Here is a 22042-nt window from a genome sequence, read left to right on the forward strand (position 1 = left end):
CACTTGTTTGTATGACCAGTTTACACATGTTAATTTGAAAGGAAATCTGTAGGTCGCATATCACATGTAACAGTTTGGTTTGCCAGACAGCCATTGCAGTAAATAACTCGTTACACAATAATAACCACTTAGCGGGCATGTGGGGCGTTTGCAAACTTTCTCCAGTAGTCCAAGGCGCTCTTCTGCTGGACCAATTAGGACAGTCCAAAACTTCACTTAATTAGCCGCACACTTGTAAGTGGCCGGCGCCTGTATGGGGCTGTTGAGACACCGAGAGAGACTGGATCTCTAAAACCACAATACACTGGCGCATCCACATAGGTTGTCGGTCATTGTACAGATGAGAAGGTGTTCTCACTCCGTGCTGTCGGTCCCCCCCCCCCCCCGTCTCCCTCCCACTCCATCCCTCTGTGTTTTATGTCTGCGTCACAACAAGTCGGTTGAGAGAGGCAGAGATGATGGCGTCTCCAGCGCGCTGATTCTCACGCCTCTCCGACAAACACGTTTAATCACATCAATAGAGAAACGGAGGTGAAAGGGATGAGAACATGACGAAACGGCGTCGCAGAAGACAGACAGCGCGAGAGACGGACAGACAGACGCGTTCACGCTGACGACTTGACTGACACGTCCGTGTTTGGCACCGAAACGCACGCACACCGCCGTTCGTGCCCACACGCACATTTATTCTGGACAGTAATCGAGGCGCGGAAAACACCGGAGATCAGACGTTTCATGTCAAGCTCGCGCAGCAATCCCCGTGACCCCGGCAGAGCACAGTACGACTTTACAGGTAGCTATGGGCTTTTCTTCCCATCTCGCAATCATCTTTGCCATGCTTAATTGATTTATGGATTCCATCATGTGTCGAGCGCTTCAAGAGTTCTGTGCACTGATAAGAGAAAATCTATGCATGCATTCTACACGTTTTCAATTATTAATTTTTTAGTAATAGTTTTTATTATCGCATCCGAATACAATATGATGTGTTGTTCTGGGCCAGTGAGCAGAATTTACTACAAAAGGCTGTTGCGTAAGGAAATAGGATGTATTTGATCATGTGTGGCACTGCAAACAGAATGCTTCAGTGCTAATGCGCGCCGTCTCTCATCATTCAAAGCGCTGTACAGTATACTGTCGCTATGCACTGAGTATGAATTTAACCCTTTACTTTGCCCATGTTTCTGATCAAAAGGCCCTAAGGGCTTCTAATGTACTGTTAACTAATTGTGTGTGCGTGTGTTTGTCCGTGTGTGTGTGTGTGTGTGTGTGTGTGTGTGTGTGTGTGTGTGTGTGTGTGCGCGAGCGTGTGTTCTGCATTTGTAGTTTTTTTTTCTTCTTTCAACCTTCTCTAAGTCTGTCTCCCACTGTGCTCAGGATGGGGGTCGTCAGTGAAGGAGAGGATGTTTTAGCACGGTGGAGTGATGGACTGTTATATCTAGGCAATGTCAAAAGAGTGAGTTTGCTAATCTTTGGGAGAGTGTTGATTATAGCATGTGGTATTAAATACCAACAACTCTTGTAACTTGCATTCCTCAGGTAGACGTTGTCAAGCAGTGTTGTTTGGTCAGATTTGAGGATAATTCCGAGTTTTGGGTCCTAAGGAAAGACATTCATTCATGTAAGTCATCCCATTTTTACCAAATACCATTTTTACCCTCTCTAGTTAATTTTTACACTCTGAAAAGTAGTAATGCATTCTGCAAAACATTCTAAAAAAAAATCTGAATTTGTAGTTTAGTTCATATGTCAAGCAAATATTTTCAGTTTAAACATCACATTCCATGCAAAGAAAACTTTTTTCTGGGAGAAACTCCTTTAGGACAAAGAGAAAGTAATATAACATGATTTGCATCTGTATTTGCCACTAAATCAAGAGTAAATCATCATTAAGGTGTGTCATTAAGAGTGATGGTGTAAGTTTTAATATATATTATAATTTTAAGTTGAGCAAATAAAGTATTGTTAGTTTATGATGCAATGTTGCAGTTTTAAACAGTTTTTGTGGCATGGACATATTCCTTAACCATATTTTCTATTTGTGAGTAATATGTGTATTATTGCAAAGTGACAAAGTAGGACTGTTAAAACTCCTGGGTGTGTTAGGCAATAAATATGAGTTTAGTACTTAAACTTAATCTAGCACCTAGAAAATGAGCATAAACTTGAAACAAAATATTGCTTATGGTAATGTTCTCCTTGCTTCCATTCTTCTATCTGTGAAGGTCACTTAGTAGACCTGCTGTAATTTCAAAAAGTTTTCAGCTACTAAATGACTGCACAGCAGCAGGTGTCATCAGTTTAGATTAGCAGAGAGTTTAATTTTGTTGCATTTCTGTTCTCATTTCTGCAAAACTCTCTTTCTCCACTGCTCCCCCCCAGTCTCAGCCAGTGGGGAGGAGATTTGTTGTGTCTGTGACGGTCCCCCTCTTAAAGAGCCCCTCATAAATTGTCTGAAATGCCGCCATGGTAAGCATGCTAAACAACCAAATATAATATTGTCTGTTAAAGAACAATTAAAGTTAAATTTACATGTAAATGTATCATGTGTGTATGTATATATGTATGTAAAAACATATTTGATAGATTGTTCCTACCCATGAAGATTGAACGATTGAAAGAGAAGGTCCCATGGAGTGCTCCCAGTTGTGGAACTTATTGTTTGAAAAGTCTCTCAAATTTTACAGTCAACCTTTGCACCCTTGATTTTACTACTTGTAGCCATACACTACCTACTGCTGCCAGTTTATTTTGCTATGTAGCAGAATTATTTCAGTATGCTAGGTGAATTCCTCCCTGTTAACATTTTTAAATCCTGATTTAGGTGATTAGTTAAAGGTGAATTCTTTTGCAGAATGTTTTCAGTTTATACATTTAATCAGAAATAGTTTAATAGCCTTTCAACTAACATACACATTTTATTTCTCCAGAGGATTTGTATTTTTATCAGTGAATTTTAAAAAGTGGTTGAGGCTGCCTAAGCATTCACAAGCCAGTTCTTTCACTTGCTTCGTCAACAATTGTAATTCACTATGGAAGATCATCCCTTCGATGTCCACTTTTCTGGGACATCATGCTGGTCCTTTTAGGCTTATAGGCTTGACAGTGTAACTTGAGTATTTAAGAAGAATTTGAATATGTTAGAATTTTAAAAGAGTGTAAATTGAGCATTTAAGTATTTAAGTCTTTCTGAGCCTCTGCGTGATATTTCAGGTTATCATCCACAGTGCCACACTCCCGTCATCGAACCCGAGATGGAGAGCAACTCTTGGGTCTGTCGCCAGTGCGTCTTTGCCGTTGCAACCAAGGTCAGAGCCTGGATTTCTCCCGCGCTTATCGGGCAGTGATCCTGGAGAGCAAGCTTGTTTTCTGCGGATACGATCCTTTCGATTTATGCCCAACACATTCCCAATGCTAGGCTCTACTTTTTGTGCCATGTTTGCAGGGCCCCCTGGGTCGCCCGTGCCCAGGTGGGATGCGTGTTGGGTAGCACTACTCTGCCTGCTATGAAGTCCCCGTCTCGGTTCTTTAATATGTCCAACGGCACTTATGCTTTGCACCCTTCTGGCTGACACCCTAATCCGATGATCGAATCGTCATTCATCCCACCATTTTGAAGTATAATGACTTTCTCTTTCAGCCCTTCCAGGTTTTATTTTGTTGCTAGGACCAATTTTCAAATAAGTTGAAAATGTTCCTGCAAGCTGCGGTACGGACTAAATGATGTGGCTGACATGCTGTTTCTTTTCATTCCAGAGAGGAGGAGCCTTAAAACGCGGGCGTTTTGCCCGTCTCATGCAGTTAATGAAAGTGAGGCTGCCCTATCAACTGTCGTCTTTGGACTGGGACCCCCAGCATCTGACCAATCAGCAACAGTGTTACTGCTACTGCGCTGGACCAGGAGAGTGAGTCAAGCTTGTGCTTCTTGTTGCAGTTTCACACTCTTTGAGGACAGTTACGCAGCGGTTTTTGACTGAAAACACCCACCATAAATGAAGGAATTGTCAGATAATGTGGTGGTGAACTCTTGTAGTTTTACAGTGGAATTTTGACATAGTTATGCTCCTCCCATACTGTGATGCCAGCATTGCTGTGTTAAGCTGGGGTAAATTGTGAATGAATGTATCCCTTTCAGTTCAGGAGAATCAGACTAGGATAGAAACATTTGTGAGTGTCAGACTAAATTTCATGCAACCAACTGTTTGTGAGTTTGTGTCCAATGTATACACATTATTCATTCAGGCTCTGTTTATTTATAATGTCCAAGTGAGAAAACAATATCTACACATGATTTACAAACAGTAACGTAATTTTCGGGCTCATTTACATTTACTTCCCCCATCCTGCTGCAAACAGTTTATGTTCTCTTATTAGATGGAACCTGAAGATGTTGCAGTGTAGCAGTTGTGGCCAGTGGTTTCATGAAGCTTGCACCCAGTGCCTGACCAAACCTTTGCTCTATGGAGACAGGTGAGGATCTCAGTGGCACTAAATCACCCAGGCATCACATTGCTGATCTCATGTATGATCCTCTTTTCAATCTCCCTTGAAGGTTTTATGAGTTCCACTGTTCCGTTTGTACAAATGGCCCAGAGACCATTCAGAGACTCCCTATGACCTGGTAAGAATGTCTTTGTGCTTCTTGTTATCAACCAGCAAATAAGCAAAAATAATGAAGGACATCGGGGGGGGGGGGGGGGGGGGGGATGGCTTTCATAAGGTTTTTTTTGGTGTGATTGTATTCCTTCCATCCAGGGTAGATTTGGCCCATTTGGTGCTGTATCATCTCTCCCTGTGCTGCAAGAGGAAATACTTTGATTTTGATCATGAAATAATGGCCTTCACGAACGAGAACTGGGAGTCGTTGCTTTTGGGCACGGTACGATGAAAAACATACACATATGCTAATCAATCTGGCCCCGTGGCAGAAGGCACGATTAAATATGACATAATCTCTGAGTTCTATGAGGTTGAACGGTCGCATTTTTAATGATATGATCGTCTTCTCTCACTTTTTATGCTGAAGTGTTACTGAATATAACTGTGTCCAACTGAAATGTGTTTTCCATGCGGCATACATTTTTTGGCTGATAGTTATTTATATGCATGTGACAGTTTTCTTGTGTTCTTTTAGTTGTCAGATACACCCAAGCAGGATCGCTGCCACAATCTGCTCAATGCTTTAAATTCCCACAAAGACAGGTAAGACAATGGTTATATAACTACAGACTACTGCTATAATTCTGCTGGCTCTACAGTTAACTCTTCAAATGTGTGGGTTACAAAACAATCAGTGTTTTATAACTGCCTGTATCAGTCTTGTTTTATGCCTTGTTGCCAAATGGGTACAGCCATAGTCTTCAGGTGAAAGTTGTAATCGAACGCCATTTTATCGCACTGATTATAGAGAGCAGTAATAGACGTTTGCTGTTGTTCCGGTGCTTTTCAGCAACACTTTCATATGCCTCAAAGGTTTGTCTCAGGCAAGGAGATCAAGAAGAAGAAGTGTCTTTTTGGCCTTCAGGTCCGAGCTCCTCCCCCACTGTCGTCTGACTCCTCCCCCCTCACTGCTGACCAGCCTGTCAGCATCACACATCGCAGAAGGTCAGCACAAAGGGCTGTGTGCCCAACTGCCAGCCAAACCTACTCATACATAGCAAGGATATGACATTGTATTAAACATGTGTCCTATGGTTTGCACATTGCTAGGGTCAGTGTTAGGGGTTAGTGTTAGTATTAGGGGTTAGGGTTAGTGTAAAGGTGAGCACCTCCACAAATCTGCTGAAAATTTGCTGTTATTTTTTGTTCTACAAAAAAAAGCTGGAAAGATATTTTTATGTTTAGAAAGTGCTGTATCAGAAAGGATTAGAGAGCATGACAGAAGCAACAGATAATATACAGGTGTATCAGTAAGAAGAGGATGGTGCTTCTGTTTAAAGGAGCTTCAGTGTGGTATGCTCTAAAACACTTCCTAAATATCTAGTGGTCATTTTTCTAGGACATACCTATTTCCATGTTGAAATGTTCAGAAGCAGGCAGTGTGGTTTCCGTTGCCTTTCTGAAAAGAAAATCCATCCTGGTGGGATTATCTTGCTTTGTGTACTGAGTATGCAGTAGCAGTGCATGGAGGCTTCTGATTGGTTGTCTGTGGTCTGGTTCACAGCCCCATGTCACTGCCGTGCCAGAGACGAGCAGCGCTACCCGAGTCGCGCAAATCGAAGCGACGCCTGGTCGAGACGCAGGTCAGCGTACCCCCCCCACACACACACACACACACACACACCATGACAGTGACCTGCCAATCGCAGACGTAAGTGGTAAGATGCCAGTTAGCTCCCGCTGCCTCCGAAAACACCAGCTTTTGTTCTTTGTTTTTCACGGAGTGCGTAGAGGTGATAGAGCCACTTCACTTATGCATCGTTTAATTAATTTGTTTGTGCTTTAGGAGCAGTATGGCTCCATTCTTTGTGTGTGTGTGTCAGGGTTTATGGTGATATCAGTGCAGGGAGATGAAGGTAGCTGTAGTTGAGCAGCACAGTCTGGGAGCTCATCCAGATGCACTTTGCAGTCAATTACAGTTTGGCCAGGTGGCACTGGCACACTGACAGTGCAGTGTCGCCCGGCGTGGGGACTTAAAGGGGAGGAGCTTCAGCACTACGTGTGCAATAAGATCTTTAACCACCACGTCCTGTAGACTCATCTACACGTCCTGTAGACTCATCTGCATGGCAGGTGTAAGCACAGTGTGAGGACTATACACAAACGCCAGTCTCCAGCCTGTGCTGCAGCCTGAGAAATAAGCAAAAAAACCCCTCCTCACCGAATAATAGGATGCTCGGTGCAGCTCCCACTTTGATGCGTTCTTATCTGTCCATGTCTCAATGAGATTACGGGTGGGTTGAGATGCCGTGTCATGCTGCTACTGTCAAATGACTTTGGCAGAAGGCAAATGCACGCCAGCGTAATGCCACCATTTGGATTCCGTGCGAGTCACGGAAAACCTGACGCCACGCGCCGGCACGCTGGTGGTGTGCACAGAACACACACGCCCACAATAAGCTCTCACTCAGCCCTGTTTATCAAGGAAGTCAGAATTGGAATACTGATGTGGGATTTGGCCTCTTTTGTCTATATCACAGGATTTATTAGCATGCAACAGGCAAACACCATCACTGTTATTCGTAGATGTGATAAATATGAATGACTGTTTTACATTTCGTGTGTCTTCGGGTATTGTATTATGTGAGCAGAAATTATTTTTACATTCGAAATTTGATCCAACACAGAAATGTGTACATTTTAGATGCATTTTATTGTTCTTTAAGGTTGTACATTCAGCTCAGCTAAAAGCTGCTAAATGAACAATATCAACAAAAAAATTATTAATAAAAAAACATTAAAAAATGACGTTAGTAGCGTATTAGCTTTCAGTCATTAACAGTTTACAGCATCAACAAAAAAAATAATTAATTTAAAAAACATTAAAAAGTGACATGTTAGTAGCGTATTAGCTTTCAGTCATTAACAGTTTTAGTGTAGACATTTGTGTTTTGGGTGCATATCTTTAAGGAGTTTTGGTCAAACTGTGTCTTCTGCCTTCTCCAGCCCTGTCCACCTGGAGTTCCTGCTAACCAGATAGATATGGTGCCATGTTGCCATGGTTATGTAGGTGGGGCAAGTATCTATGACTCCCGAAAATCTGAGGAGGAACTGGGCTTGGGGTTAGTACTGTGAATGCCCGTCACTCATACTGACTGCATACTCCCATGATAAAGTAGCAGAGGTGGTAGAGGTACATCCTCAAGTCTCATCTTCATGTAGAAATAGACCAGTAAACCAATGTTCAAGTATAATGTTTTTTTAAGAAAAGTATATAAATAAAGATTGGTTTTAAGTGTTATTTAGACATACGCTGGTGTAAAGACTTGATAATTAGTTCATTTTATTGTAAAGCAAAGACTTGATAGGCAATCACAGCAACAATTGAATTAGTTGATATAGATGAGAGAACAACAAAATATATAAATACATTTTTTAAACCCTGTTTGCTGTTTTCATGATCAGTCATGAAAAACATAAGTACCAAAAACATAATTTTTAATAAATGCTGCTAAATATCTTGTAACTAATTGCATAAGTGAGATAACACTCAACAAGGCGTCTAAAGCATGAAATCACTTTGGCAGAAGAAACGTTCCTCTGCTCCCTGTGATGGTGTCCTTTCCTCTACCAACTCTGTTTCCAAACAGCTGGGAACTCTGTTGACTGTTATCTTTTACATATTGCTAAGGCCAAGACGTTTACTCAGTTTCAAAAGGCTTAAGTATAACCAACACTAGAGATGGGTAAGAAAGAGTTGATCAGAATTAACTCACAGATCAGCTGATGTGGAGCTGAAGTTGACATTAAAGGCAGTATTCATGTGTCTGAGTAGAGTAAACACATGCGTGTGCATTAAAAAATACCTAAAAACTGGTCTGATTCAAAATCGCTGTCAGTTTTGAATGGAAGGAAAGATTAGTGCTACAAAACAACATAGATTAAAGAGATGTTCAGCATGAAATTGACAAATATTCTCAAAAAAACTGGTTGTGGTTTTGAAAAGATATAATAAGCAATCAGTGCTTATCTTTAGTAGTTAGTGCTGAAAAAATAGATGTACATCTCCAAGTAAAACTATACAATTTTAATAAGAAATGTATTAAGACTTACATACTACCATCCCATTCTAACAAGAGCTCCAGAATGTTTTGTTAAAATTTTTTATTTAAATTATTCAGTAAGCCTTTTTCAGTCTGAAAATCAGCTCCACTAAAAAGTCTCACCTGCTCCTGTGGCAAGGCCTGTAAGCTGTGAAAGTAGCCAGTCACAGGTGACCTGTAGAAATGTGCAGATATATGTCAAAGGATCTTAGCCACCCCCACTCCCAGGTCTGGTTTCACATCCAGTTGAATTTCGATTGGGGAACAACTTTGAGAGGTGCCTGAATAGAAGATGACAGATTTATTATTTTTTTAATCTTAATGCTAAATAGAAATGTACAGTAATGATTCTGGTTTTGAAATGAAACAAGTGAAAAAAACAGGTTTTTCTTATGAAATGTGAGTAGAAATAAAAAGTATGAAGTAATAGAAAAAAGTATTGACATTTAAAAAATTTACTTACACATATATTTATTCACCTACCATCTCTGATTATCAGTATGCTAGAACTTGTTCAGTTATTCAGATTTACTCGCACCACTTAATCTCTCACAGGTTATACTTAAACAGTCTTAAAAACTGAATTCATTTGTTTTTGGTTTCAGGTCACCCCCCAAGAGAATGTTTGCCCTGTATCACCCAACATACAATGGAGCTCAGGGTCTGTCTCGAACTTTGCATCACTACAGGTAGGTGAACACAGAGTGCATTAGCACAACAAATCAGAAATATCCTTATTACCTTTAAAATTGAAAGGGAAACAGTAGGCATAGAAAGAAAACTTTAAAACAAATATTTTTTAGCATCTTTAATACTCAGATAAGGCATACATAATGGGTTAGGGGTTCCAAAAGTTCACATCTCATATTACATAAAATATTACATTACATAAAAATTAGACCCTCAGCTTTGGTGTTGCTTCTAGTTTGCTACTTACCAAATTATGGTATTTTAAGTTACTGAAATATTTAAATGGAAGTAATTTCCCTTATCTTGCGAATTCTGTCTGGGTAGTGCGGAGGACCCCTGTCGAATCCCAGCATCCTGCCACGCCTTCTCTCCGTCACCCCCTCATCCACCTGGGCAGAGGTTTGAGCAATGCCCCTCACTGTTCCTGCGCGATGTCGCCCCCTATCCCAATGGAGTGGGAATGGAGGGGCCGGGGGCAAGAGGCTGGGGTGGCGGGGAGGCTGTGCGGATTCTGGCTAGACGCGTCACGCCGGATGGCAAAGTCCAGTATCTAGTGGAGTGGGGGAATGTTACGGTTTACTAACAAGAAAACAGGGAGAGAAGCGGGTGAATCGAAGTGGCAGGAAGACGAAGGGCCTGAGAGAGAGAGAGAGATAAAAAGAGAGAATGAGAAAACAGATAATGCTCAGCCGCAGGGAAAGACAAAAAGAAAAGCTGGCTGTTATAAAAAAAAAGCACGATTAGGGGATTCGTGTCTACAGCAGAAGAGACAGAACGCTGAACTCGAGCGGAGCAGCAGAGACAAACTACACACAACAAATCCAGGTTGAGCTCAGCAGAAGCTTCTCTCTGTGGGATTATCCAGTTAGATCTCTTTCCCCCCCACAATGGCTCCTATATTTTGAATACTGTTAGAAAACACCTTTAGAATGCCTTGAACTTTCCTCTCATTATTTGTTATATATATATATATATATATATATATATATATATATATATATATATATATATATATATATATATATATATATTATTTTTTTTTTTTTCATTGTAATTATATATTGTTTCTGCACTTATTACAGTTAAAATTTTTCAATTTTTTGATTGGTTTTACCCTGAGGTTATAAAGTCAACCTGTAATTGTAATATCACCTTGCCAGGGCCCTAAAGAAATTCCGGTAATCTGGAATCATAATTAGATATTCCTCTTAATATGCAAGTGTTTTTTATGACTGATGATCCACTAAGACAGTCTGGATGTATTTAGACTATAGAAAAAAGTCATCTGGAGTCTGGAGATGGTCTGGTGTGGAGATGTGTGGCAGCACCTTCTCTACTCACCTCACTTAAGTACAGTTTGTAAGAGTGCCATGCGTTCAAAGTAGCTACATTTAAATACAAAAAAAAAAAAACATATTGCTGTAGTTCAAAAACTGACATTTCTTGACTCCATGCCAAACCTTATTTAAGAGTCACAGATAATGCTAAATGAAGCAAAATTGATAATAAGTCATTCTAAGTTGCTGATATCTTATTTGTGCTTAGTTTTGTTAATTAGTAGAATAAACGTGAAAGCTGCATTATTTAAGTTCCCAAACACACGTCTGACCCCATGGAAAGTCTGCAGTGAAAGATGTAAAAGTTAAAGGGGTCAAGACAGAAAATGTTTTTGTAGATTTTAAATGATCTCAGCGAATGTCACTTTAAATTTACTTTAAAGTGATTCAGTTACAGTGAGCTAATTTAAAGGTTTTAGATATGATAAGATGGATATGGCGCATACTTTTGTGTGTGTGTAGATACTGTACTCAAATGATTTAAATAGACTACTGTAAATCCTGTAACACCAGTGGTTTGGCAAATCCACTTTTATGGATATTCCAGCAGTTTTCCAAAATGTTCTACACAGTAACCACACTGAAGACTATATATATATGAATATATCCATTGCTTATGAGATTATATATTATCAGTATGTTTATCAGCACTGTCTCAGAGAAAAACTATGACAAGTACTCAACTTATTTAAATGATCTGAGTATATCTGAGACAATTAAATTGTTAATTATTTAGTTGTGCATGTTGAAGTAATGAATATTGTCTTTAATAAATGTACTTATATTTATATAAAAAATTACACGTTTCCATAAAGATGACACACATCAAGACATTTTAAGCCCTCTGATTAATCTGAAAAAATACCTTGAGATACTGTAGATCAGCAGTAAGGTGACCAAACAATGATTCAGGGATCACATGATTCGGGGATCACATTCAGATAAGTTTCTGTGAAAGGCAATTGCGTTACAGGATTTTATGGTTTCATAGTATTTAAATCATTTGAACAATTTATTGCTGGGTTTTCTATTATGTCACATCCCGGTTGTGAGATTTATATCACTTACCTGACACCTAAAGCCTCTGGATGCAACTGTGTACGTGCTTATGAATGCGAGAACGTATCTGCATGGTATTTTTAGCAACTTACACGGTCCATTTACAGGTTAGAGATTATTTCCTCTGAACAGAAATTTGAACACTTTTAGCAGCAATTCTTCATATGTAAGAGCTTAATTTCATCAGTGGATGAAATGAATGTATAATTTTTTTTTATCATAGTAAATTATGTACAATGCACCTATGAAATGTTTTTAGGTCATAAATAGACTTTTAAAAACCAATTCAGGGTTCACTTTAAAGTCAAGGGACAAAAACTATCAGACTGTAGTCTTTTTCTTTCTGTTTCTCTTTCTTTCTTTTTGGTTGAAATGTTGTTACGTCAATGTTTGGTTTGATGTTATCTAAAACTTTTGGTCAAATTAGGTTTATACAGTGTGTACAGTGTGTACAGGTCAGCACCTAAAAAAACATTAACAACAAATAAAAATGTTACCCATCACATTGTAGCAGAAACTACAAGTTGCCTGTCTACTTCGTCCATATAGCACTTGCATTCTTCCCGAGATTATATTGAGAGCTTTGTGAAATCACAAATGAACAAACAAAAACATGCTTGAGACTGCTGCAGTTAAGTCAGGTTCCATCTTTTCCATTTTGTTAAAGTTCAGATTTTAGCCCAAAGGCAACAAAGCAACAACAAGCATAAGAAAGAAAATGTATATGTGCTGAATTCAGAGATTTAAAAAACATCACACTTGGGCAAACTGATAACACCAGAAACAATTTTTAGACCAGTTTTAGGTTATAGTAGTCTAATATTATAGCTCTGTTCTCACAATTTGGATCATATATTAATATGGTATGATAATAAATACCAAAATAATAAGTTGCATTTTCCTTTAAGCATAAAATTAAGCATTAATGTTTCATTAACAATGTTTTGGTTTTTCTGAAGTCCATTTGGAATGAACGAGCTCCTGCTAAAAGGTTTTCACATTATCACTGGACAATAAAAAGGCAATATAGACTTCATACTGAAATGAGCAACGATGAATGAGCTTACAACAAATGACATTCAACTGTCTAAGGAAGTTTTCTGTGTGCTGGATACCACTGGATACTGGATTGTAATGGATTTAATAACTATTTCTGGTCTGCAACTATATTAGGAACATGAAGTCCCACTTATTTTTGCAGATGTGGTCATGTATGGTGATCAATCTGTTGCAAAACTTGAGAGCATGAAGGACCTGATTTGAGAACTTGTAAAACAAATTCTGTACGTGTATTTTTAATTTGAGAACTTGTAAACTAAAAGTTGCACTTGTATTTTTGATGCGAGAACTTGCAAACTAAAAGTTGCACTTGTATTTTTTATTTTAATTATCCGCAATTGTTCTGCCTCCAATTCTTTTCTTTTTGCCATGAAAAATAAGCTGAGTCATGATTTTTGTCCCATCCCTCACTGCCCTACTTCCCCGTACAAGTGCACAAATCTGTTTTGCAACACGTACACTGAGATATGTGTTGCAAAAGTCGAGGTGAGCAGATTTGAAGTTGTGCGGAATTCGTGTACATTTTCTGCCAGTGATTTTTTTACATTCACGCTCAGATTTTTATTCTACAAGTTCTGAAATCAAAACTTCAAGTGCAACTTTTAGTTTACAGGTTCTCAAATTAAAAGTACAAGTGCAAATTTTAGTTTACAAGTTCTCAAAAAAAAATACATGTACAGATTTTGTTTTACAAGTTCTCAAATCAGGTCCTTCACGCTCTCCAGTTTTGCAACAGATTTATCTCCATAGTCATGTGAAACGCTTGTATCACTCATGACAATCAAGTAATCTGTATCTACAGTGATCTATTTGAGCCCCACACGCTACCACCTCATTTCCTTAATGAGTTTCCCACTTCCTCTCTGCTCCTTAACAACAAATGGAGCAAAATTAGTGAAATCTGTTCTGTGACACAGGGCTTGAAATAAGACTACAGCACTGACTCATCATGCATTCTGAATATATTTGTGTTTGAATGGATCCTGCACCTTCACTTACAGGCAATGTGGTTACATTTAAAGGTCTGATATGGCCTCTGATTCAAACTTCTAACTGGTTACCTAAGGTACGATGGTGTATTAAGTTTCAGAAGAAAGCGTGGTCTAATGTTCTTACAACTACAGGTTCCTGTACCCTTCCACTTACCACTGCATCTTTCAAAAGACTTTCCTCAAGCACTGAGCTAATGTTCCCAAGCTTCTTTTGTATGATGGCGCAGAGCTGGAGTTCAAAGGTCATAGAGTTTTCTGGTAATCTGAGGCGCATGTTGACCACTTGCATATGTCTATTTTATAGACTGTTGTTTATCTGTACACATCTAACTACACCTTTCTGTTTATCTGTACACATCTAACTACTCCTTTCTGTTTATCTGTATGTGTGTGTGTAGATTATGCCAACACTGTATTCGACTTGCTCATCTGTGATAAAGAGTCTGAGGTCAGGCCATGAAATGTCCCAGAGATGACAGTAGATAAATACGTTACAATATTCCTTCACCCATTCCATCTAGTCCAGTAGATTCTGAAACAGCTCACCCACTATAGACCTACTGGTGTAACTTAGACTCTCACACACTCACTGAACTGGCTACATGGACTATATGTAATGTTTTATATCGTTGACTGTTTATTACAAGGTTGCCTAAGGATGGTGGTTCCCTGTTGAGTCTTGATCCTCCCAAGGTTTCTTCCTTAATCCACCTATGAAGGCTTTTTCCTTGCCACTGTTGCCCCTGGTTTACTCATTAGGGATCTGGACCCAGATATGTGTAAGGCTGCTTTGTGACAACACATTCTAAAAGCGTTATATTAAAAAAATTACTTTGACTTCAAATCAAAGACGTTGCACCACATCAATAGACTCAGCCCTTTAGTTTGAGGAAGGGAAGAGTGTTTCCAATACAAAGTCATTTCTTGACTTTGTCATATGGATTGGAATTGCACTCAATCCAGACTTGATGAGTTTAGATATATAAAAAAAACCACTGCCAGGTAGAGTCATTGCTTGTAGGTTCTGTCTAGTGTCACTCTGGAAGTCTACCTGAAATAGATGAAGGAGTCAAGCTAAAGGCTTCTGAATTGGTATTACCTGTAAATCTTACCTGGAAAATATCTATAATTATAATATTTGTTTTGCCTAACTTGCTTAATGGTTAAAACATAGAGAACCAATCAAATCAGTTAAAAATAAATTTGGCAATACGTATTATATTTTGGCTGTAGGGTTTTTATAGAGCCACCAGATGGCAGCCATGTTCGAACATTGCAACGTACACTCTGTACTAAAAATTCAAGAAAACTCAGGAATATTAGAAGGGTGAGAACTCTCTGTGTTAAAAAATATATAAATTGTAAAAATATAGACTGGAGAGTGGTCAATTAGAATTTATTAGGTTTAATGCACCTAGCCTACAAACTATACTCTTGGCTGCAGTAAACGCCATCTTGGCTCTGGTTACCATAGCACTCAGTTTCAGTTTCCTGGTCTATAATGGAGCATCAGGAGTTGGCGCTACTGTTTCAAGTACATTGGAAGCTACAGCGATTGTGTGTGTACGAGAGAGAGAGAGAGAGAGAGAGAGAGAGAGAGAGAGAGAGAGAGAGAGAGAGAGAGAGAGAGAGATGTACAATTCTATGGGGTATATAGAATATCAAGATTTATGAAACACGTTATACTACTTTTATGAGGTTAAAACTGATCGAGCTGTAAAACCACTCTCAAACATTTTGGAAACGGAGGTAACGTCGCGGCGTATATTGAATTATAAAGGCCACATTATGACATATGGACGCTATGATAATCGCTGAAGCATCACTAAAACGTTTTTCGGAGAATGTAATTCATGTTGTGGTCTCACCAGTTGAACAGTCGACTGTTAGCTGAAACTTTGGTACAGGCACTTTAAAAGGCCTAGTAACCCACACTCATAAATTAGACATATTTGGAGCGTGCGAGAAATATGGCACCACGTAAGTGGCATGTGAGCGTCTCTCCGCCCGTATCTATAGGGCGTGTGTGAGTGTGATGCTTGCGGCTGCGTGTGTGTGGGGCAGCGCTAGAAAGCTTCACAACGGCCGTTTGGACGCGTTTATCCGGCGCACTTTAACGGTGAGCGGGCAAGGGACACGTAACGCATGTAGATTTAACTACACTGGAAAACAGATACAGGCTACACGCACACTGCCGCCCCCCCCCCCTCTCTCTCCCTCCCTCTCTCTCTCTCTCTCTCTCTCTCTCTCTCTCTCTCTCTCCGTTTCCCCTTCACCACTATCGGCGCGTGTCATTTGTGAATATAATTTTAAGAGCCGAGTTTCAAATTTCGATTGGATCCTTAAGATCGTGGATTCTAATTTCTGTTTTTTTCCCCCTTAATTTCAAACACCGGAATATTGCTCTGCGTCGACGCGGTCCATGACCAGCGTGTTTTTTTTCTGGCTGGTGAGGAATATTTTAGCATGCCGAGAACCTGACGAGACACGGGGATCACGTCCAGTGCCGTTAGAACATGTCCTATGTACCCTATCAAGGTAAGAGAACTGATGTATTTCAACACTGCATCGCTCTCCCTCCCTCCCTCTCCTTTACTCTCTCTCTCTCTCTCTCACCTGCCTGTCTTGCGCTAATGCCACTACTAGCTACTCATATTTTCTTACCATAGAGAATTGGTATCATTTTTTGTGTGACTCGAATACATATAAGAGAATAAAATGTTTCCAGATTCACTAAGTCATCTGTGTTCTTTTATTCCGACGTTGCCTGAAGCGTAGGTACATGCCCATATCAGTAGACTACCATTGGGAACTACTCCAACGCTGTAAAGCTGGCAAAAATTTAAATACTTAACTTGACTCTCTTCTGGTTCATGGAGTTCAGACATCGCTGTGGTATGACACCTTTAGGAACAGATCTTCATACTTGTTCTAATGGTTTCTCTGGTAAATACCCACTGAGCTGGCACAGCTGGCGAGAGTGCACTCAAATCTGTCGTTGACCAGTTGTAATGGTCCGGCCGTGACCGACGCACTTGGATAGCAACATCAGCACTTTCCGCCAATTATTCAAATAGGTTTGTTTGTAACTCCATTGTTACCTTTGGTGAAGAACTCAAGATGTCAGAAGGTAAAAACCCTACCTATATATAGTTTGTGTGATTTTGTTGGCAAATACAAAGAAACGTATAGACACTGATTTCTGGTGCTTCAGTCCTAATTACAGTCTTGTGCTATTTCAGTCAGTTGTATAACACGAATTCTAATTCAAGGATTTGTGATTCATTGTGAATAACTCTTTAACAGGCACAGTAAAGAATACCACACTGACATGTATAGATTAAAGTTTAAAGCATTATTGCCTCAGGTTTTCTGTAACAGGAACGCCAGTGCACATAGTTTTGGTCTGAAGATAGTAATGGGTTATATAATATTTCTGAGACCAGTTACATGGTATAAGCTAGTATGTATGTAGTCTATACTTTTGCTCCTTGTAATTATTAGGAAATGTTAATGAATAAAATGTCAAAGACAATTCTGGATTTAAAAAACATGATAAAATAGCACTTAAAAAAAGTTGTTTTAGAGTAAAAATCTCATTCAGTTTGTCTAATGTGAAGTTATGGAATGTGCTACAATAATAACAAAGGTGCATAAAATGGTACATTGTAATTTCTCACTGATGTTATGCAGTTTAGACCTCAACTTTTCACTGACATTTCCATTCCTATGAGTTCTGTGTGAAATTTGACATTCTAGTGAATTAAAAATAATACTGCCACAAACTCACTGCTCCCTGTTTAGTCATAATAGTTTTACCAACATAATTAAAATGGAATATTAAACAACATGCATAATGATGCAGTTTCATAAAATCAGAATTTGATGTTTTCCTTAGTCATCAGCCAACTGGAGCTTAAAGGGGAACGCTATCTTTCAACTTTAAGCAGTTCACTTTAAAAAACCTACCTTTCTGCATTTCACAGGACATCAGTAGAAGATACATCGTCTTTTCCATAGCCAGAAATGAGAACAGAAGCAATTTGGTGTCACATGACAATGTGGTCACTGTTGAGGCCACTTAGTCACAAATTGAAGTGAAAACACATGCTGACCACTGAGCAGAATCAGGGAGAATACTTAAGGCCAGTGCAGTGTGGAGTGAAGAGATATTTGGTCTGAGCCCTTTTCAAGCCAAATACACCACAACAGGATATTGTGGAAGCATGTCTGTCCTTGACTGACCACAAACAACCAATGGCAACTTTATAGAGTGTGGCTTCTTGATTAACTGTCTAAATCATAATCAGGCCTTAAGGAAATCACAGTACTATACTAATCTGCAAAGTAGACACTATTATCTGATCCTCAGTTAATAGCTTTCATGGGCTATGGAGCACCTTACAGACTTATGATGAGTTTGGAAAGGCCCTACAGTCAGCATTCCAGGTTTGACTAGCATTGCGGCTTAATTCTGTGTTTAAACACACGTTCCAGAGAGCTGTATAAAACTGAGAATGTGCTGTCTTTCTGCGGAGTAATCTAGCAGCATTGAACCTTCCCAGTGCTGTGTGTAAAGCCTTTTCTTTGAGTTTTTGAAATGTTCAGAGCACAGGCATATTGAGAAGCATGCACATTCACACATGTAGCTGAGATGTAATCCCCAGAACACACACAACATGGTGTAGAACTAGCAGTGTGTTTTAAACACACAACATGGTGCGAAATCTGGGCAATATGTTTCAAACACACAACATGGTGTGAAATATGGGCAATATGTTTCAAACACACAACATTGTGTGGAATCTTGCAGTGCTTTTCAAACTCACAACATGGTGTGGAATCTTACAGTGTGTTTCAAACACACAACATGGTGTGGAATCTTACAGTGTGTTACAAACACAACATGGTGTGTAATCTACACATTATGTTTCAAAAACAAAACATGGTGTGAAATCTGTGCAGCGTGTATCTAATACACATTATGTGGAATCTGAACACTGCATTTCAAACATGTCGATCCCCTTTTCTATAAAATCATTATACATCCACAGTGCAGTCTTTCTTAGCCAAGTACAAGAACAGGACATTGGAACAGGAAGTAACCAGCCTATTCAACCTTCTCTCTGGAGAAAAGAAAGACATTTCTCTAAACTGAGAAACATTTTCAATATCTGCTCCTCATCACCATATCACACTGCTTATCCACTTCTTTATATTATTGTTTTATATTTTTGTTAACAATTTGCAATTTCATAAAAAAAAATCTATTTCTCATGCTGTTAAAAAGGGTGTGTAAAATTTTACAAGGATTATTCGGAGATTGTTTTTGCAATGTTATATTTAAAAAGCCTCTTTGCATATCTCTTTGCATATTGCATATCTTAGCCCTGATTCATAAACTAGGCCTTGTGAAATTCAGAATATAGGTGTCTAGGTTACGAGGACTGTTTGTGTACAGCGCCTAGTTTTTGAGAGGGAGAGGTGGTGAGAGGGAGTGCACAGAGAGGCTTTGCACAGAAAAAGTTCAATGCTTCTTTCACAGTCTATAATGGAACTTTCACAGTCTATAATGGAACATAAATGCTTAAAATTGAACATCATTAAACTTTTAACTTTCCTGTGCAGTAAAACTTTTGAACTATTCATAGGACAAGAGTATTTTATGCAACTGGTGACAAACTGGAGGTGCTGTAAATGACAAATCATGATTGGATAAGAAACAGGAAGCTCAGCAACCAATCTCAGCCTGCCTAAGTGAAGTCAGTCAAAGTTCAGCTGCCCTTTATTTGTGTATATTTGCATGCTTATTACCATATTCATGAACCCAGGTGGAGGCCTTAAGAATAAGCAGAAGGATGTGTAACGGTATGGTACAGAGCTAAATGCACAACCTTCAGCACAGGCTTCTAGACCTTTGATCTCTTCTTCGGTTTGGCTGAATGCTACAGTTATGCACACTTTGCAAAAATCTATGATTTTTTGCTGCACACGCTAGCCAAGACCTGGACACTCTCACACACTTTCAAATGACGCTCAACTTCTCTTGAAGAGAGCATTAAATTATTTCAGGTCCTTTAAATATGCACGCTTTTCCAAATTTTGCTAGTACATTAGTCCTTCCAGTGTGCTGTTAGACTCATGGCTGTACATAACTTGCAATGACACAGGTATAATAGAATAACTATAGGAATACCAATGTATTTTGTTCACTTAATACATCTGAATGTAGGAAAGTCAATCTACTGTATTTTTTCTTAAGTTTTCACGTATTCCTAAAATACAACATTGCTGGGCCATCTAATAATTACAGCTTTTTCTTGTTTCTCAAAGTTTCACTGGAAGAGTCTGCCTGGTGTATCTAAGGAAATGAAGGAGAGCTTTTTTAAAGTTAAAATGTTCCTCTTCTGACCAAATGGCTCACAGCACCTTTGCTGCAAGAGACAGAATTACTCTCATAAGCTCGTAAAGTCAGATATCAGAAGTGTGACATTAGAAGTCAAAACCAAGCAGAGAGCAGAGTTGCTGTAACGCATCACATTTGGGGCCTAATTCACATTTGCACATAAGAGCGTTTAAAGCTTGAAGCGTAACCTAATGCTTTGATTGGCTTTTGATTCTAGCTGCAATTGGCTAATACAGTTTTCAGAGCTTGAAATATGATTAAGCAGATAATAAAACCAGATCATATAGTTGTGGAACCACAGTATAGAGTTTGTTTCATTTGTTTCCCAAGTTTTTCCCTCCAAATTCATAACTTTGATTATTTCAGTCCTGCACTGGAGCATCACTGCTAATATTGCTAAGAAGTGCAATTAGACTGATTTGTTTGGCTTGGAAAATCAGTGCTAAATGTTTTGTTTTTTTTTTTTTACTGTGGAGCACTGTAATTTGATTGTTAGACCATAATTTCCCTAATGAACTCTATTCATCTGTATTTGCATTGTACAGCTAATTCCTAAATTACAGGACTTTTGTTTGTTTGACCTGTTGGTGCCATGGTTCCATAAAGCCAACGTTCCTCATGTCACATCAGGACTGAACTGTGATGCGAACCTGGCTGACGTCTTTGAACACCTTTCACTGGCTCCCTCGCATGAGGATTTGAAATTCTTCAGAGCGTCCAGTTACATGCTGACACTGCGGCTCATGATATAATTGCTTAGAAATTAAACTAAAATATTATTAAATCAGTGCAGTGCAGCCTGAAGCAGGATAAGTGGTTGTGACTTGGATACCCAAGCGCTGACTGTGAGGAACCTGACTGCGTGTGCTTCAGAAAGAGTCAGAGCTTAAGATCCCCCTGGCCCTAGCTTACTTGTTATATGCTGTCTTTTAATCATCATGCATTATTTATATTTACATATGCTAAATAAATAAATGTTCATATGCCAGAACTATTTGTATCCTCTTGGGTTCAAAGAGCCCATCCTTAATGCAGCTCTTTGTGTGGGCCTTGATTAAATATTCTCCACAATTCAGTATCAAAATAAATTAATTAATAATTCAAACAAAATGGATTCCATACATTGGTTAGTACACTTCAAGTCCCTAAATAAGTGATGTTATATAAAATCTCTACTTATCAAACCAGTCTTTCTGAGTGACCATTATTAGTATCAGTAGTGTCAGTATCACTGAATAACACTCCAGCTGCCATTTTCAGCACTGCATCATTTGTGGGTGCTATCAGCAAGTGTCCTTGAGAATATTTGAGTACATATGTGCATGATGTGTGTGTGTGTGTGTGTGCGTGTGTGTTGGTGAATAATGGAAAGACCAACACACATTTGGTGAAAGAATAATGAAAAACTGAGTTCCAGTAAAATGGGTGTAATCAACTACATGATACACTCCGCAGGGTGTCTGGACTCTCCCTTAGAGATGAGGTACGGAGCATGGAGAGGCTCGGAGTAGAGTCACTACTCCTCCACGTGGAGAGAAGTCAGTTGAGGTGGTTCAGGCATCTGGTCCAGGCACGTCCAACTGGGTGGAGACCCCAGAGAAGACCCAGGACACGCTGGAGAGATGATATCTCTCAGCTGTCCTGGGAACGCCTCGGTATCCCCCCAGAAGAGCTAGAAGAGGTGGCTGGAGAGAGGGAAACCTGTGTCTCTTTACTTAGACTACTGTTCCCACGACCCAGACCCGGATAAAGCGGATGAAAATGGATGGATGAATGGATGGATGGATTGAACTACAC

At 39.3% G+C, this 22042-nt stretch overlaps 2 protein-coding genes across 12 annotated transcripts in view; both read left to right on the forward strand.

The window, feature by feature from the left end:
- Positions 1 to 397: 397 nt before the first annotated feature.
- phf1 (PHD finger protein 1) lies at positions 398 to 10331 on the forward strand. Of its 2 annotated transcripts, none has more exons than XM_077012948.1 (15): positions 398 to 793; positions 1327 to 1456; positions 1540 to 1621; positions 2383 to 2469; positions 3214 to 3308; positions 3757 to 3905; positions 4375 to 4470; positions 4553 to 4621; positions 4756 to 4879; positions 5135 to 5202; positions 5473 to 5604; positions 6164 to 6242; positions 7606 to 7721; positions 9308 to 9391; positions 9717 to 10331. In XM_077012948.1, exons 2-15 carry the CDS (start codon positions 1379 to 1381, stop codon positions 9973 to 9975), a joined length of 1518 nt encoding a protein of 505 aa, XP_076869063.1. In that variant the 5' UTR covers positions 398 to 793; positions 1327 to 1378; the 3' UTR covers positions 9976 to 10331. The 2 variants fall into 2 exon arrangements, with proteins under 2 accessions (XP_076869063.1, XP_076869064.1); XM_077012949.1 differs by having other exon boundaries at positions 1378 to 1456.
- A 5238-nt stretch (positions 10332 to 15569) lies between these two features.
- Positions 15570 to 22042, forward strand: part of syngap1b (synaptic Ras GTPase activating protein 1b) — a 96163-nt gene continuing 89690 nt past the window's right edge. For 9 of the 10 annotated variants that reach the window (XM_077012953.1, XM_077012951.1, XM_077012954.1 and 6 more), the window contains exon 1: positions 16085 to 16377. In XM_077012953.1, the coding sequence (XP_076869068.1) occupies positions 16356 to 16377 (22 nt within the window). In that variant the 5' untranslated portion in view covers positions 16085 to 16355. Of the gene's footprint in view, positions 15959 to 16084; positions 16378 to 22042 lie in introns of those variants that run through there. The other variant, XM_077012950.1, reaches the window with a different exon arrangement.

This window comes from Brachyhypopomus gauderio, chromosome 7 (assembly GCF_052324685.1).
Source record: "Brachyhypopomus gauderio isolate BG-103 chromosome 7, BGAUD_0.2, whole genome shotgun sequence".
Taxonomy (NCBI): Eukaryota; Metazoa; Chordata; class Actinopteri; order Gymnotiformes; family Hypopomidae; genus Brachyhypopomus; species Brachyhypopomus gauderio.